Consider the following 14,899-nt stretch of genomic DNA (forward strand, 5'->3'; position numbering starts at 1 on the left):
ACCTAGGTCTCCCACATTGCAAGTGGATTTTTACCAGCTGAGCCACAAGGGAAGCCCATGGTTACCTAAATGAGAAGGAAATCCAAAAAAAAAGAGGGTGTAAATGTATTTGTATAGCTAATTCGCTTTGCTGTACAGCAGAAACTAACACAACATTGTAAAGCAACTACACTCCAATAAAAATTAATTTTTAAAAGTTAGATAGGTATTTAAAAAAAAAAAGAAGGAGGAAGTGAGTTAAGAGCTAGTGCAACAGTGCAAATGAACAAGACAGAGTCCTGTTGTAACCGAATGGGACCCTATGGGCCTTTCTGGAACAGACCCCTCCCCCATGTTCTCTGCTACAGCTCATCTCTGAAGCACCCGGATAACAGTATCTGATGCACACTTCCTGAGCTATTACACAGATGCTAAAACCTTCACCAAATGGGAGCTGTTAACTACTTAAAGACCATGAGCACACAGCCTGCCGGCCTCCTGGATCCTAAGGAATAATAATATTAATCCCTGTGACACCTCCCAGTTACCATCAACCAATCTGAGAATTTTGCACAAGCTGATCGCAAACCCTGGGGCTCCCCTCCCTCACCTGGCCTTTAAAAATACCTTGCTGGGGAATTCCCTGGCAGTCCAGTGGTAGGGCTCTCTGCTTTCACTGTTAGGGGCCAGGGTTCATTCCCAGGTTAGGGAACTAAGAGCCCACAAACTGCACAGCATTGTCAAACAAATAAATACATTTTTTAAAAAAACTGTTGAAACCCATTGGAGAGTTCAGGCTTTTGAGCATTAACTGTGCTGGACTCCTTGCTTGGCACTTAATAATAAACACTGAACCTTCCTTTACCACAACCTGGTATCAGCAGATTGTGTATGCTAAGTTGCTTCAGTCGTGTCTGACCCTTTGCAACCCCCTGGACTGTAGCCCTCCAGGCTCCTCTGTCCATGGGATTCTCCAGGCAAGAATACTGGAATGGGTTGTCATGCCATCCTCCAGGGGATCTTCCTGACCAGGGATCAGACCCAGGTCTCCTAAAGAATTGCAGGCAGATTCTTTACCATTTGAGCCACCAGGGAAGCCTGATGTCAGTAGATTGGCAGGCCCAAATTTTGATGGTAACATCAAGGCGGTGGATCAGGGAAGGAGAGAAGTAGGTTCAGGAGTGACTTAGAGGTGCATTAAGCTGGAGACATAAAACAGAGTAGATGTGAAGAATAGACCTTCATACTCAGTGCTGTTCTCTAGAATCACCCAATTAAAAACCGAATATTGTCATATGCTTGTTCTATTTTCACTCTTTCAAAGTCTACCGCATGTTCATTCACTGCTTTTTTTCATTAGTGTGGTAAAGACTGGCAGTTATTTGGGGTGTGCTGTGCAGGCTGTTCTCCAGTTTTGGCGAGCAGGGGCTACGCACTAGTTGGGGTGTGTGGGCTTCTCACGGCAGTGCCTTCTGTTGTGCAACGTGGGCTCTCGAGTGTGTGGGCTTCATTGGTTGTGCCACATGGGCTCAGTAGTTGTGACTCCTGTGCTCCAGGATCCAGCTCAGTTGCTCCGCAGCGTGTGGGATTGTCCCGGAAATGGAACCCGTGTCTCCTGCATTGACAGGCAGATTCTTTACCATGGAGCCACTAGGGATGCCCTAGCTTGACTCTTAAATGCTACCCGGATATAATTTTATTCTTCCCAGTCTGCCAGGATTCATCGTATAATATTAGAACAATTTTAGTTTTTAAATTTAACTCTTTAAAATACAATATTATGTATATTAGCAGATATGATTAAGTTTTACTATGTTTATTATAAGTCCATGTGGCCAGATATATTAGTAACAAACAGATGATGAGAATAAAAAATTCTTCCATAATTCCCAAAAGAGTCCAAAATGGACAAAATGCTTTTGCATGTCTGTGTTGAAAATGAGATTTTTATACGTTGGAAGTAAATAGCAGCATCCATTTTATAGCATTTTCCTTGCTTTGATTTTGTGACACAATTCTTCAGAGTCCTGACTGTGAATAGGCTAGCACCTCAAAATCACCTCAATGCTTAAAATAGGTTCAAGAAATGGTTCTACTTTTTTTCCACCTCTCCATTCCAAACCATCGAGGGAATTAGTTGCACCACTGAAGTACATTTCTTTTCTGTTTTACATAGTCAAATTTTTTGCTAGTTTCCTTTACTATTATTATTATTGGCAGACTATATTATTACTATATTATTATTGACAGATAGAGTCCGTGTAAGACATTGTGCTTTGTCTCTTACAGGATAACAGTGTGCTGTAATGCCATTGACACTTTTAGTGTTTTGGTCAATATAAACATCATAATTTACTAAAACTTGCATGCAAGTTGCAAAAATAAAACAACTTGACAAGACAGGAGCTTAAATAAAACATGAAATGGTCTCCGCTGGTGCTAGCTTAGTATCTGACTAGTATCTTTCTCCCCCCAGCAATACTTTGAGGTGGAAGAAGAGAAGACATCCCTGCATGACGCAATGACTGTCAAAATGAACATTTTGTCAAAAAGACTGAGGGAGAAAGAGGAAGTCATTAAGGAATTAAGAGAAGAACTAGACCAATATGAAGAACATGGATTTCAAAAAGTTGTAAGTTTCACAGCGAAGAATAATTTATGTTAATGAAGTTACAGCTGTCTAAAAAGCTCGGGTTTGGAATAAAGAGACTACAGTGGCTGTATCTTGGGTATCTTCTTCACAAAATAAGACAGTTTAACCCTTTTTTTGCTCAATGACATATTCTAGAAAATCCATAATAATTATAAATAGGAGCAGTATAATTGTTCTCAATTCTTATTTGTAAGGGAAATAAAATAACCTATCTTCCCCCCTAGAAAAGCACGTAAATACATTTTTGTTTTATTACAGAAGAGTCCCACCCTTTTTTCTTTCAGTCCAGTCAATCTGAAAGACACAAAACAATCTCAAGTCAGAGGCTTTCAAGAAACCAGCTTGTAACAGGATGACCTTCCACAGAAATGTCAAGAAGGGAAATTCTCAGAGGAGTTTCGCCCTGTTCTCCCTGTTGTACTGGGAGCCAGGAGCTGCTTTACTGCTCCAAGGACTGAAGAGAACAAACGTGGGAAGACAGAGAAAGCCGAAAGGAGAGTTTAGCTACCTGTTGAGGAGATGAATGAGAAGGATCTTGAAACTGTGGACCCTGAATACAAGTTTGTTTTAATCCCCAATCAACTCAAATAGCCATAGCGGGATTTTCATATTAGGTTCTGAGAGCAAGAAGTAGGTTGTTTGAGTAGGAGAGGTGGCCAGAGAAGCCAGAGAGTCAGCCTGCTGAGTGCCAGCTGGCAGGGGCACTTCCTCACCTCAGCTCAGTTTCCCAACGAGGGGGCAGAGGCTCACTCAGAGCATGCGGCTGGCAAATGCTGACGTGGCATGGAAACCAAGGTCCATCCGAACCCAAAGTCCCGCGTGAGGAGGTAGCTTTTTCCTCTGTATAGAGTAAGAATTAAAGGTTGCAATATACATATATATATATATATGTACACACACACATACACACGTATATATAGGTTGGCCAAAAAAGTTTGGGTTTCCCCATAGAATGTTATGGAAAACCCAAATTAACATTTTGGCCAACCCAATATATACACTCTTATAACTTATATATTTCTTATATGTACATTATATTATTATAATGGATTATAGTACTACAGTAATATATATAAATCAATATAACATATATAATTATTATAATTATAATTAAATGTATAGTGATCCCTGTGTATGAAAGTGAAAGTTACTCAGTCGTGTGTGACTCTTTGCAACCCCTTGGACTATATAGTCCATGGAATTCTCTAGGCCAGAATACTGGAATGGGTAGCCTTTCCCTTCTCCAGGGGATCTTCCCAACCCGGGGTAGAACCTAGGTCTCCTGCATTGCAGGCGGATTCTTTACCAGCTGAGCCACAAGGGAAGCCCAAGAATACTGCAGTGGGGAGCCCATCCCTTCTCCAGAGGATCTTCCCCACCCAGGAATCGAACCTGGGTCTCCTGCATTGCAGGTGGATTCTTTACCAGAGCTATCAGGGAAGCCTTGGTCACTAAGCATGTATCACTAAGTGTACATCCTTTAGTGTACATCACTAAGTGTGCGTTAGTGTATATCACTAAGTGTACATTACTTAGTGTATATCCCTAAGTGTACATCACTAAGTGTATAGTGATCCCTGTGTAGATACACATAAATATTGACTCATGTGTGCATGTATACATGTAGGTATATGTATGTATATATACATGTATGTATATGTACATGTATATATATACATATATATGTATGTGTATATATAGATATATATATATGGGAAAACTTTGAGAAGTAATACATTAAAATGTGAATGCTAGGAAGAAACACTTCCAGGTTCCAGGTTGCTGGGCTATTTAAGTGCAGTCCTTGGTTTATCTAAGTCCCACACTAGTATTCTTACTGAAAACCCTCAAAGTTAGAAAAGATAAGAAATTGAACTTGCACCATTCTAAAGGACTTTGTTTACTAACTGGGGAAAGAATACTTTGTTTAATCTATTAGAATTCTTTGTGTTCTATAACAACAGCAACAACAACAAAAACAAAAAAAGAATTCTCTATGTTCTAAAAAAAACAGAGCATCTTCTAAGCAATTTAGTATTAAGTATTCTTATCATCAGAGAAGGCAATGGCACCCCACTCCAGTACTCTTGCCTGGAAAATCCCATGGACAGAGGAGCCTGAAAGGCTGCAGTCCATGGGGTTGCTGAGGGTCAGACACGACTGAGCTACTTCACTTTCACTTTTCACTTTCATGCATTGGAGAAGGAAATGGCAACCCACTCCAGTGTTCTTGCCTGGAGAATCCCAGGGACAGGGGAGCCTGGTGGGCTGCTGTCTATGGGGTCGCACAGAGTCAGACACAACTGAATTGACTTAGCAGCATTCTTATCATAGATCTAATATAATTGAATATTATTTCTTTTTACATATTCTGATTGCCTTGGAGGAAGAGACACATCCAATTTTTGAATTTACTTTTCTTATCTTGGATCTACATTTACTCTTAGTTTTTTGGAGAAAATAATTTAATAGAATTATTAGTAGCAAATATAATAGAAAAGTTGTAATAATTTTGGCTTTTACTCCTGTCCTTGACTAACGATATCCAGCATTGATTAGCAAGGCAATTTTGATCCAATTATTTCCCACTTGTGAAATGAAAAGTGATCTCTGCCCAGCCAACAGTGTTATGAGGAGGATTTATTGTGAACCTGAATCCCTGTGAGTTCTTTGAAGAAAGGCATGCATATAAATTCTAGTTATCATGATGAGGAAATACACAAGTCCTTACTACCATCTGGTTTACTGTTGAAAATATCCCAGTTCTGTAATTGAGCTTCCAACACGAGGTCTTTCTTGGTGTGTTTACACCTCCGATTGTCCTCAGCCTGTTAACTGGTCTGTCTGGACATCCTGGGTAAAGATCAAGATGAGGTGGGCGGGGCTTGGTGGGGACCACAGGAAGCGGGAGGGTCTGCCCCTGCTGTTGTATAAGCAGGTGTTCTCTGCATCTGGTGACATTCTGAAGACCTTGGTGGTGGTTGTCGTTCAGTCGTGCCTGACTCTTTGTGACCCCATGGATTGCAGCATGTCTGTCCTTCACTGTCTCCCAGAGTTTACTCAGACATGGTCCTTGAGCCAGTGATGCCATCCAACTATCTCGTCCTCCATCACCCCCTTCTCCTCTGCCCTCAGTCTTTCCCAGCATCAGGGTCTTTTCCAGTAAGTCAGCTCTTTGTATCACGTGGCCAAAGTATTGGAGCTTCACCTTCAGCATCAGTCCTTCCATTGAATATTCAGGGTTGATTTCCTTTAAGATTGCCTGGTTTGATCTCTCTGCTGTCCAAGGGACTCTCCAGAGTCTTCTCCAGCGGAAGACCTTGGTTGTTTCACTGTAATTTGTCTCCATGGACACCACATCAGCATTGCTGTAAACAACTTTTAAGATTTGAGGAAGGTGAGACTCCTGATTAACTGAGTGTATACATTTTCCCCAGCACCAGAGGACCCTAGTGAAACATCATGCTAGGGCAATGCAGAGCAGGGCTAGTGTACCTTTCGGTAGGATGGACATGAACACTGCAAAAGCAGCCTATCTTTTTTAAAAAAAAATCTGAAATTTCTCTTAAAAAATCTTCTAAGGGCTAGCTTTCCTAGAACTCCATGCCTCTCGTTATAGGTGAAGTCACTCAGTCATGGCCAACTCTTTGCGACCCCATAGACTGTAGCCTGCCAGGCTTCTCCATCCATGGGATTTTCCAGGCAAGAATACCAGAGTGGGTTGCCATTTCCTTCTCCAAGGGATCTTCCTGTCCCAGGGATCAGACCCAGGTCTCTCGCATTGCAGGTGGATTCTTTACCGTCTGACCCACCCCGGAAGGCCTAAATTTGAAATTTCATCTAATACGACCGCTCCCTCTAGCGGTATAAAAAGCTCAGTACAGCAACTATCTGAAATTATATTTGGAAAACCAGACTTGGAGAAACAATTAGAAATTCTCAAAGCAGCAGTTGAAATAACTCACAAAAACAACTTGAAATAAGAAAATTGAATAAACAATAAGGAAAAGTCTAGTTTATTCTTCCTCATAGTCTGATCACATAAATTACTTCATCGTTACTAGTCATAATCTCTCTAAGAATGACAGGAAAAGGAAGGTTTGGTAAACATCTAGATTAGCTTATATTTATGACAAGATGGAAATCAGAAGAAGGAATCTCGTCAAGTTACAGAAGCCTCATCTCTCCAGGTCAGAACATCCTTAATGTTGAATTTTCCCCAAGAGGGCTTCACTTGGTGTCTCAGATGGTAAAGAGTCTGCCTGCAATGCAGGAAACCCAAGTTCAGTCTCTGGGTTGGGAAGATCCTCTGGAGAAGGAAATCGCAATCCATTCCAGTATTCTTGCCTGGAAAATACCATGGATGGAGGAGCCTGGCAGGCTACAGTCCACGGGGTCGAAGAGTCGGACATGCCTGAGTGACTAACACACACAAACACATTCAAGGGCTGAGTGTCTTTTCAGGCTCTGTGAACCCCCTCAATGAGTTAATGGTACTCTGCTATAGTCTGCAGCTTGCCGTGCTATATGCCGATAAATCCACTCAAGAATTGCTGAAGGAGCTAGCTGGTCAGGGTAGTGTGCCTGTGTGTCTGCGTACCCACGAACACGCCTGTGTGCTTCAATTGCAGTTAGAGTTGTTTCGAAAAGACTTCATTTTTCTTTCCTACCCCAACATGGATGAGCTATGCAACCATCATGCCCACCCACCCCCACCACCACCAATACGTAAACATGACTGTTTGTTGCTGACAGTTTTGAAACAGAGCCGTCATTCAAGAGAGGCAGCTCTGCAGGGCTGCACTGCCCCAGTGGGCCACTCTCTTGGCTGTCACTCACTGGGAAAGCACCTGCTCGTCTCTGTGCCTGTCACACAGCATGGGCATGCAGCAGAAACCCCTACCCCCCACCCCCAGCATCAAATTGAGACGTCCAAACACTGTGTGCAGAGCCTGCAGAATTGAGACACCAATGTGGCAAAAGGAAGACTGCTGGGAAGGCACCTGCGATGCCCCAAACAGTGCTTCTCAGCCTCTGCTGACTTTCTGTGTGTATGGATCACCTGCAGCTCCTGTTAAGATATAGATTCAGACAGGTCTGAGTTGGGGCCGGAGATTCTGCATTTTCAAAAAGCTCCCAGGTGATGCCGAGGCTCCTGGTCCTTGGACCACGTTTGGGGTAGTGAGGCTCTGGAGAACATCCATTTCCAGAAATGGTTCTTTCACTACTGTTTGGGATTCTGAGGCCTTGGACAGGGATACTGCCCATCCTGTGGCTGTTCACAGGAGAAATAGCATGTATGCCGGCACTTGGAAGTCCTAGCGTCCACTGCATGATAGAAGAACTCTAAATTGACAAGTTCCTTTATAAATTTTAAATCCCAGAGTGACCATGGATCGCACTGCAGGCTGTCTTCGGCAATAATGTAGCTTTAAACAGCTTTAACTAGTTAACCACCTTTTAATGATCTCCATCCTTCTTAACTTCGGTTTATTAATGCAGTTTGTTTTAAAGAAGTCGTGGTTTCAGTGAGCCCAAACTAGCGGTGTGGGCAGATGGTAGGAGAAACACCACCACAAAACCTGCCACTCAGAGTGTAACAGATGACCGCAGCCGCCCAGAACTATCCCTTTGTTCATTTTGCTAATGAGTGTCCCCATTGCTGTGGGAATCTGAATAGTTAATTACTTGCAGTTCCTGCAGCTGACAGATGGTGGGGACAGAGCTAAAGGTTGACCTCTCAGGAACTGGGGCTGTCCATGGATTTGTGGGAGGGGGGAAACCCTTGAGTTGGAAGTGTTGCCTTGTTTCTTGCTTTTCTACGAGATTTTTAGAAAACCCATTTAGGTGCTAGCTGCCACCTCTTGTAAATTTTACACTTCATCTGATTATTCAAATAGTTCTCATTTAGTTTATTATAATGGATGCTCACGTAATCCACAATGGATGTTCATTTTCTGCCACTGTTAGGAAATGTACATTTAAGCCAATTAAGACAAACGCTGTTGGCTTTTTAAAAAGCTTTTTCAGTCTAGAAATTCATTGTTTGATGTTCTCAAGTTGAACCATGTGGGACAAGAAAATAATGACTGAGATTATTTCTTATTAAGAAAATAGTGTTATAGTTATTAAATTTGTTAGTTCTCATGAGTTAAGAATGAATTGGGCTTAAATAATTTAAGTGGAATGGTGAATCAAAATCATGAAGATTCACAACTGAGCTTAGCGCAAAATTTAACGTCATCATTATAAACATTAAGTCTGGTATAACTGACTTCATTAAAAAGTCCCTTGTTTTTCAAGAGTTTATTCATGTACTATAAAACATGATAGCTACATATTTTTCTTCTGAACCATTATGATGACCACAGAGGAAACCTTTTTTTAATAATTTACTTTCAGTTATCTCTAAAGTTAAATAAAAATATACTTTCAAAAGGACACTAGTTATATTGGGAGGACAGACTTTTTGGGAGGAATGATTTTGTTTTTGAAGAGAGGAGATTTTATCCTTATGTATTTGCACATGGCATTGCTTCTAAAAGAATAGCTTATAATTCATCTGAAAATTAAAGTTTAAAAGTATTTCTAGTGTCCATATTGATTTTGAACAAAGGTATATAAATACTTCTGTCTCTTTTAATGTAATAATACAATGACTTTCAAGCATGTTCTTTACTATTTTGAGATTGTATAATCAGTTTAATATTTTACCATCATGAAATATAAAGTTTTGCATCAGCTTCTCCAGCTCATTACATCTTAATTTTAAAAAGAAGTGCAGCAAGTAAAATCTAGACAGCCATAAGCAAGTATGGTCAGATGTTTTCAATAGCTTTGAAACAGACGAGAAGAAGAAAAGAAGAGTCGCTGTCCCGATAAGCTTCTATTGCGTAAGAAAAAGCGTCTCCCGTAATGGACATGGCAAGATTTAAACAAAAGACGCACATAATAAAAATGTAAATGAGTTTGCTTTACCAAAACTATAACTTTAAAGTCTTTTGTTGTAAGTTATCCTGAAACCTTCTTACAAGGTAATCACTGTTTGCATAGAGATTTAAACCGAAGTCTTCAATAGCATTCAACGCCTGCACAGTCCCAGTGTGACAGGCATGAAAGCCACGTTAATGTTCAGAATATGAATTGCCTCTGGGTGGCTCCTCCACCAAGCAGAAAACCCAACTGTGTGGATATCCGTGTGCCTGATGGGCTCCATGCGGCTCCCAGCCTGGAAACGCCACCGCTTTGACATGCGGTGTGCTCCTCTTGACGCTGGCAGCGCGGACACTGGGAAATGCCACAAAGGCAACAAGCCCCTCCTTGCCGTGCGCTCTGCCCCGCCCCCGCCCGCAGCCCCTTCCCCCGGCGCGGCTGCCGGTCCGCGGGCTCCCCAGCCTGCCTGGTTACGAGCACTTCAGACGCACACAGAGGGGAGTGTGGGTGGAGGGGCCCCAGCTGCCTCCCTGGACGCAGCCTCCATGATGAATTGACCTGAATGATGAGGGCACACAAACAGTATGATATGCATTATTCCTGTCAATAAACTGTCCCCATGTGCTGTGGTCTTTGTACAGAAGGTACTGCAGCCTTTCTTCCAGCAAGCTCTATTTTACTCTCCTTCCCTTGTTACTATTCATATTATAAGTGTGTAATAGAATTCAGAAAATTATATGATAGCTCTTCTGTATCTGTATTGTCTCGTCTTGCATATTTAAATCCTTGGCTCCCTGCTTAGAAATATGGAATTCTCCCTCTTTTAGGATTCTTTTATCAAAGAGAGCAGCCCTCTGAGAACAACTCTAGAAAAGGAAAATTTGGAGTTCAAAATGGAAAATGAGAGACTGCTTCAAGTCATTTCAGAACTCGAAGAAGAAATCCAGCTCAATGTAAAAGAAAATTCAGTATTAGGTAACATTTTAGAGTAATTTTTGAGAAAACTTTATACACTGGGCACGTTTATAAAATTCATGGCCATGCTTGTCTTTTTCAAACATGTGTTTGTTACCAAACCATATTTACATTTAAAATATCAGCTTGTTAGCCACTTCTAATTTTCATTCTTTTCTTGGGACAGGAATTGGTCATACTCCCCTAGCCGTGCCTTTTTAACTCAGGGTGGTTATTTTTAAATCCAAGCATTGGCCTTTGAAAAATGTGCTCATCAGTGCTCAATATCACTTAGAAATATCATAAATATTAAAATTTCATGTGCTTGATCTAAAACCTAAAATTTCTAACATTTTCATATTTGAGCATATATATTGAGGTGTGCTTTGTGAAGAAACAGAATTGGCCCTTCAGGAAAATATACTCCTACTTACTACTTTATCTTCAATTTTTGGCACAAATTTTAAGTACAGATTTCCATCTGTTGACCCTATGCCCCCTTCTTACATACCATAAACATTGGCAAACATTGCATTTAAATCATTGAAGTTGGATTGCTTTAAAGCATTTACAGGCACTGCTATCATTGTATTTATGTTAGTTATACAGTTTTGCCCTTTGAGTAGGCAATATAAAGTTTGTAGCGAAACATTAATAAAATCAGATATGGGGCAGTGTTTCTTGGATATAAGTTACACCAGGCCAGTGGAGTTTCATTTCTCTCCTGATGTGGTGTAATAATGCGTCTTCAGGTTTTGGTAGTTCTTACAAAGTCCATAAAGTGCCACCTGCTAAAGCAGTTTGTATTGGCTGTGACTAACAGCAAAAATGTTCCTTGCTAGACTAGATGAAAAGCTTTCAGCCTTCAGCCACACTTGGATCTTGAACTTAGTTCTTAATCCCTATCTGACCAGCCGTCTGAACAGCAGGAAGAAGGCTGTGAATGTCAAGGGCAGTTGTGAAGGTCATAGTCCCGCTAGGACTTGAGTCCACCGTGCCTGCCAGCAGTGTATAGCCTGCCCTGAAGCAGGCAGATTGAATACAGGGCCATAAGCTTGTAATTTCATGGTTGGCCTCTCTCTCCTTTTGTTTACAGAAGATGAAATTATAAGTCTGAAAGAGATAGCAGAAAAGGATCATAAAACTATTCAAAAGGTACTGTAACTTTTTTACATTGATGAATGACTCTTTTCAATGGAAATATCAGCATAATTAATGAGATAACACTATGCCCCCGCCTTGTCTTGTGATGTCGAGAAAAGTTGATTCCTGTATTTAGTGTTGTTTGGGATGATTTCTCTAGTAATGAGAAAGGATTCCATCTTGAAAATGAACTCATACTTTCTTTCATTTGGCATAACTGTCTACCTTGTTGACTGTAAGGAATTGAAAAATCATATGACCCAGGGAGTCCAAAGATATGCTTGCGGAAAAATAATATTAGGAACGGGCAGCCTATTTTCGTATCAGATGTTGTTTTATCTCCATTTCTCTGTATGTGAATGAACTGGGTTTGAATTTTGCAGAAAATCTGTATTTAGAGCAGGGAATGCTTTTGACATCATAAAAATCAAGATTTCCTGGGGCATCCGATGTCACAGAACCACGGCAATTTCTGCCCTGCACACCCAGGTCAGAGTCCTGCTTTCAGCTTTCTCAGTTCTCAAAACCCTCTTCTGTGATGGTCAGTTTGCACTGCCAAAGGTCCTACAACCCAAAGACAGCACTGGTCTCTGATCTTTTCCCAGTGCTGAGCACTGGTACACTTAAAAATATTCTTTGAGTGATTTCATAGAATAAGAATGTATCTCTAGATAGAGTTCATATAATTTACAGATAAAAATGTGAATTTACATCCTCGAATTATTCCAAATAAAGTTTTCCACAAACTGAATCGAGTATCAATTTTTAAATGAAAATTAAAGTTAGATAAAATTAAAAATTGAGTTTCTCAGTCATGCTGGCCTCATATCCAGAGCTCATAAAGCTTAAGATTCAGATTTCAACCTAGATTTTGCATTTCTGGTATTCTTAGGTTTTATTTTTCATTTTTAAAAGTTTTTTTAAATTTTATTTATGTACTTACTTACTTTCGGTGGTGCTGTGTACATACAGGATCTTAGTCCTCAGACCAAGGATTAAACTCACACCCGTGCAGTGGAAGGGTGGAGTCTTAACCACTCAACCACTAGGGAAGTCCTAGTCTTAGGTTTTAGATAAAATCACTTCCAAGAACTGATTTTTATTTTTTGGCCACACAGCATGAGATATCTTAGTTCCCCTACCAGGGTTCGAATTTGAGCTCCCTGGATTGGCAGGGTGGAGTCTTAATCACTAGGCTGCCAGGGAAGTCCCAAGAACTATATTCTAAAGAAATGCATACTGTGATGGTCCAGAGTTGGGAGATGTTTCCTGTGATCACTGAATCCATCACAGGTTTGCACAACATGAAGTCATTTTCTGGTGCTTGAGCCCGTTTTCAATGGTGAGGGTACAAGTGTCATTCTTACAGAGATAATGAGAGTATAAGAATAGACCAGTTTAACCTTCTTGGCATCAACTTCTAAGGCTAAAAATGAAATCTCAGCTTTCTAGTTTTACTTAATAACCTGCAAGGGCATCATCTCAGTTTATGTAAATATTTCTCCAGTTCTCAGTCTGTGCTGTCACTGGTGAAGATGAGTCAGACAAGCTTACTCTTCTCTGGGAGGAGTTCAAGGAAATTAAAAAAAAAAAAATAAGTCTCACCATTAAGGCATCAATTAGAAAGAAACATCCTCACTGAGTGGCTGGTCATACCTTGTATGAGCTCAAGTATTCTGATTAAATGCTGCCTTCATTCTCTAGAGCTGCACTGCCCAGCGTTAGCCACGTGTGGCTATTGAAAGCCTATGTCTAGTGCAACTGAGAAAATGAATTTTAAATTATGTTTACTTTTAATTTTTAAATTTCAATATAAAATACTGATATTTGTTTCAGTTACTGAAAAAGTTTTATGTATATTTTGAATAATTTGAGCATGTGAATGTACGTTTCTATTTGTAAATTTTATGAAATCTAAATGCAGATCAAGTATCTGCCATAAAATTTTAGCCTTCAAATTGAGATTTGCTCTAAGTGAAAAATACACACTGGATTTCAAAGACTTAGGTGCTGTAAGAAATGTGAAATATTTTGCTAATGATTTTTAATATTGATTATTATATACTTAAGCTATTTTGCATAGCTATTGGTATAAATAAAATATATTATTAAAGTTAATATCACCTTTTTTTACCTTTTTAAGAAAGCTGTTTAAAATTAGTTATATATATGACACATTTTTATTTGACAATTTTGTTCTAGACAAATATAGCAAATCTGTAGTTTGTTTGATCATATTTTTTTTTTCCTGTCTCTCTTCTTTTTTTTCTTTATATGCACTAGGCCTCCACACAGATGTTGAATGTAGACATGACTTGGTTTTGAGCAGGAAAAATCTAGACCCTTGGGTCTCTGTTCCATTTCTGACACTATAGTTACTTGGGCCAGTTTCTCATTCTCCTTCTTCCTGAGTTTCGCAGATTTACTGTGTGGATAGAATGAGATAATGTACGTCAAAAGGTTTTGTCAATTGGAAAGCAGACCAGGAGCTGTTGATCAAACTGAGAGCTAATATTTACTGGTTTGTTTCCAATATCCTTCATTAAATCAATTGATTCAGCAATGTTCATTAGATGCCTTTTAGTGACAGACACTGCTGAGATACAGAAATTTTATACACACATACATACAAACACACACACACGGGCTTGTTGTGAAAGATCAAGTCTAGAGAGAGAGACAGTGACCATAGGGGAGTGTGATGGGGCTGTAATAGACGTATGTACATGGGGAAACAATGAAAACAGTGAGAAACTTCATTTTCTTGGACTACAAAATCACTGCAGATGGTGACTGCAGCCGTGAAATTAAAAGACGCTTGCTCCTTGGAAGAAAAGCTATGACTTTTTTTTTTATATTAAAAAGCAGAGATATTATTTTGCTGACAAAGTTCCATCTAGTCAAAGCTGTGGTTTTTCCAGTAGTCATGTATGAATGTGAAAGAAAGAAAGAAAGTGAAGTTGCTCAGTTGTGTCCGACTCTTTGTGACCCCATGGACAGTACCCTACCAGGCTCTCCATCCATGGGGTTTTCCAGGCAAGAGTACTGGAGCAGGTTGCCATTTCCTTCTCCAGAGGATCTTCCCGACCCAGGGATCGAACCTGGGTTTCCCGCATTGTAGGCAGATGCTTTACCATCTGAGCCACCAGAGAAGAGTCTCGTATGAATGTGAGAGTTGGACAATAAAGAAAGCTGAGCATCGAAGAATTGATGCTTTTGAACTGTGGTGTTGGAGAA

At 40.2% G+C, this 14,899-nt stretch overlaps 1 protein-coding gene across 1 annotated transcript in view; it reads left to right on the forward strand.

Moving 5' to 3' along the window:
• Window positions 1–14,899, forward strand: part of CUNH10orf67 (chromosome unknown C10orf67 homolog) — a 112,135-nt gene that overhangs the window by 39,691 nt on the left and 57,545 nt on the right. The window contains exons 7-9 of the mRNA XM_040247328.1: window positions 2,456–2,611; window positions 10,393–10,540; window positions 11,616–11,674. Coding sequence (XP_040103262.1) covers window positions 2,456–2,611; window positions 10,393–10,540; window positions 11,616–11,674 — 363 coding nt within the window. The remainder of the gene's footprint in view (window positions 1–2,455; window positions 2,612–10,392; window positions 10,541–11,615; window positions 11,675–14,899) is intronic.

The sequence above is a fragment of the Oryx dammah genome, unplaced genomic scaffold (genome assembly GCF_014754425.2).
Source record: "Oryx dammah isolate SB20612 unplaced genomic scaffold, SCBI_Odam_1.1 HiC_scaffold_10, whole genome shotgun sequence".
Lineage (NCBI taxonomy): Eukaryota > Metazoa > Chordata > Mammalia > Artiodactyla > Bovidae > Oryx > Oryx dammah.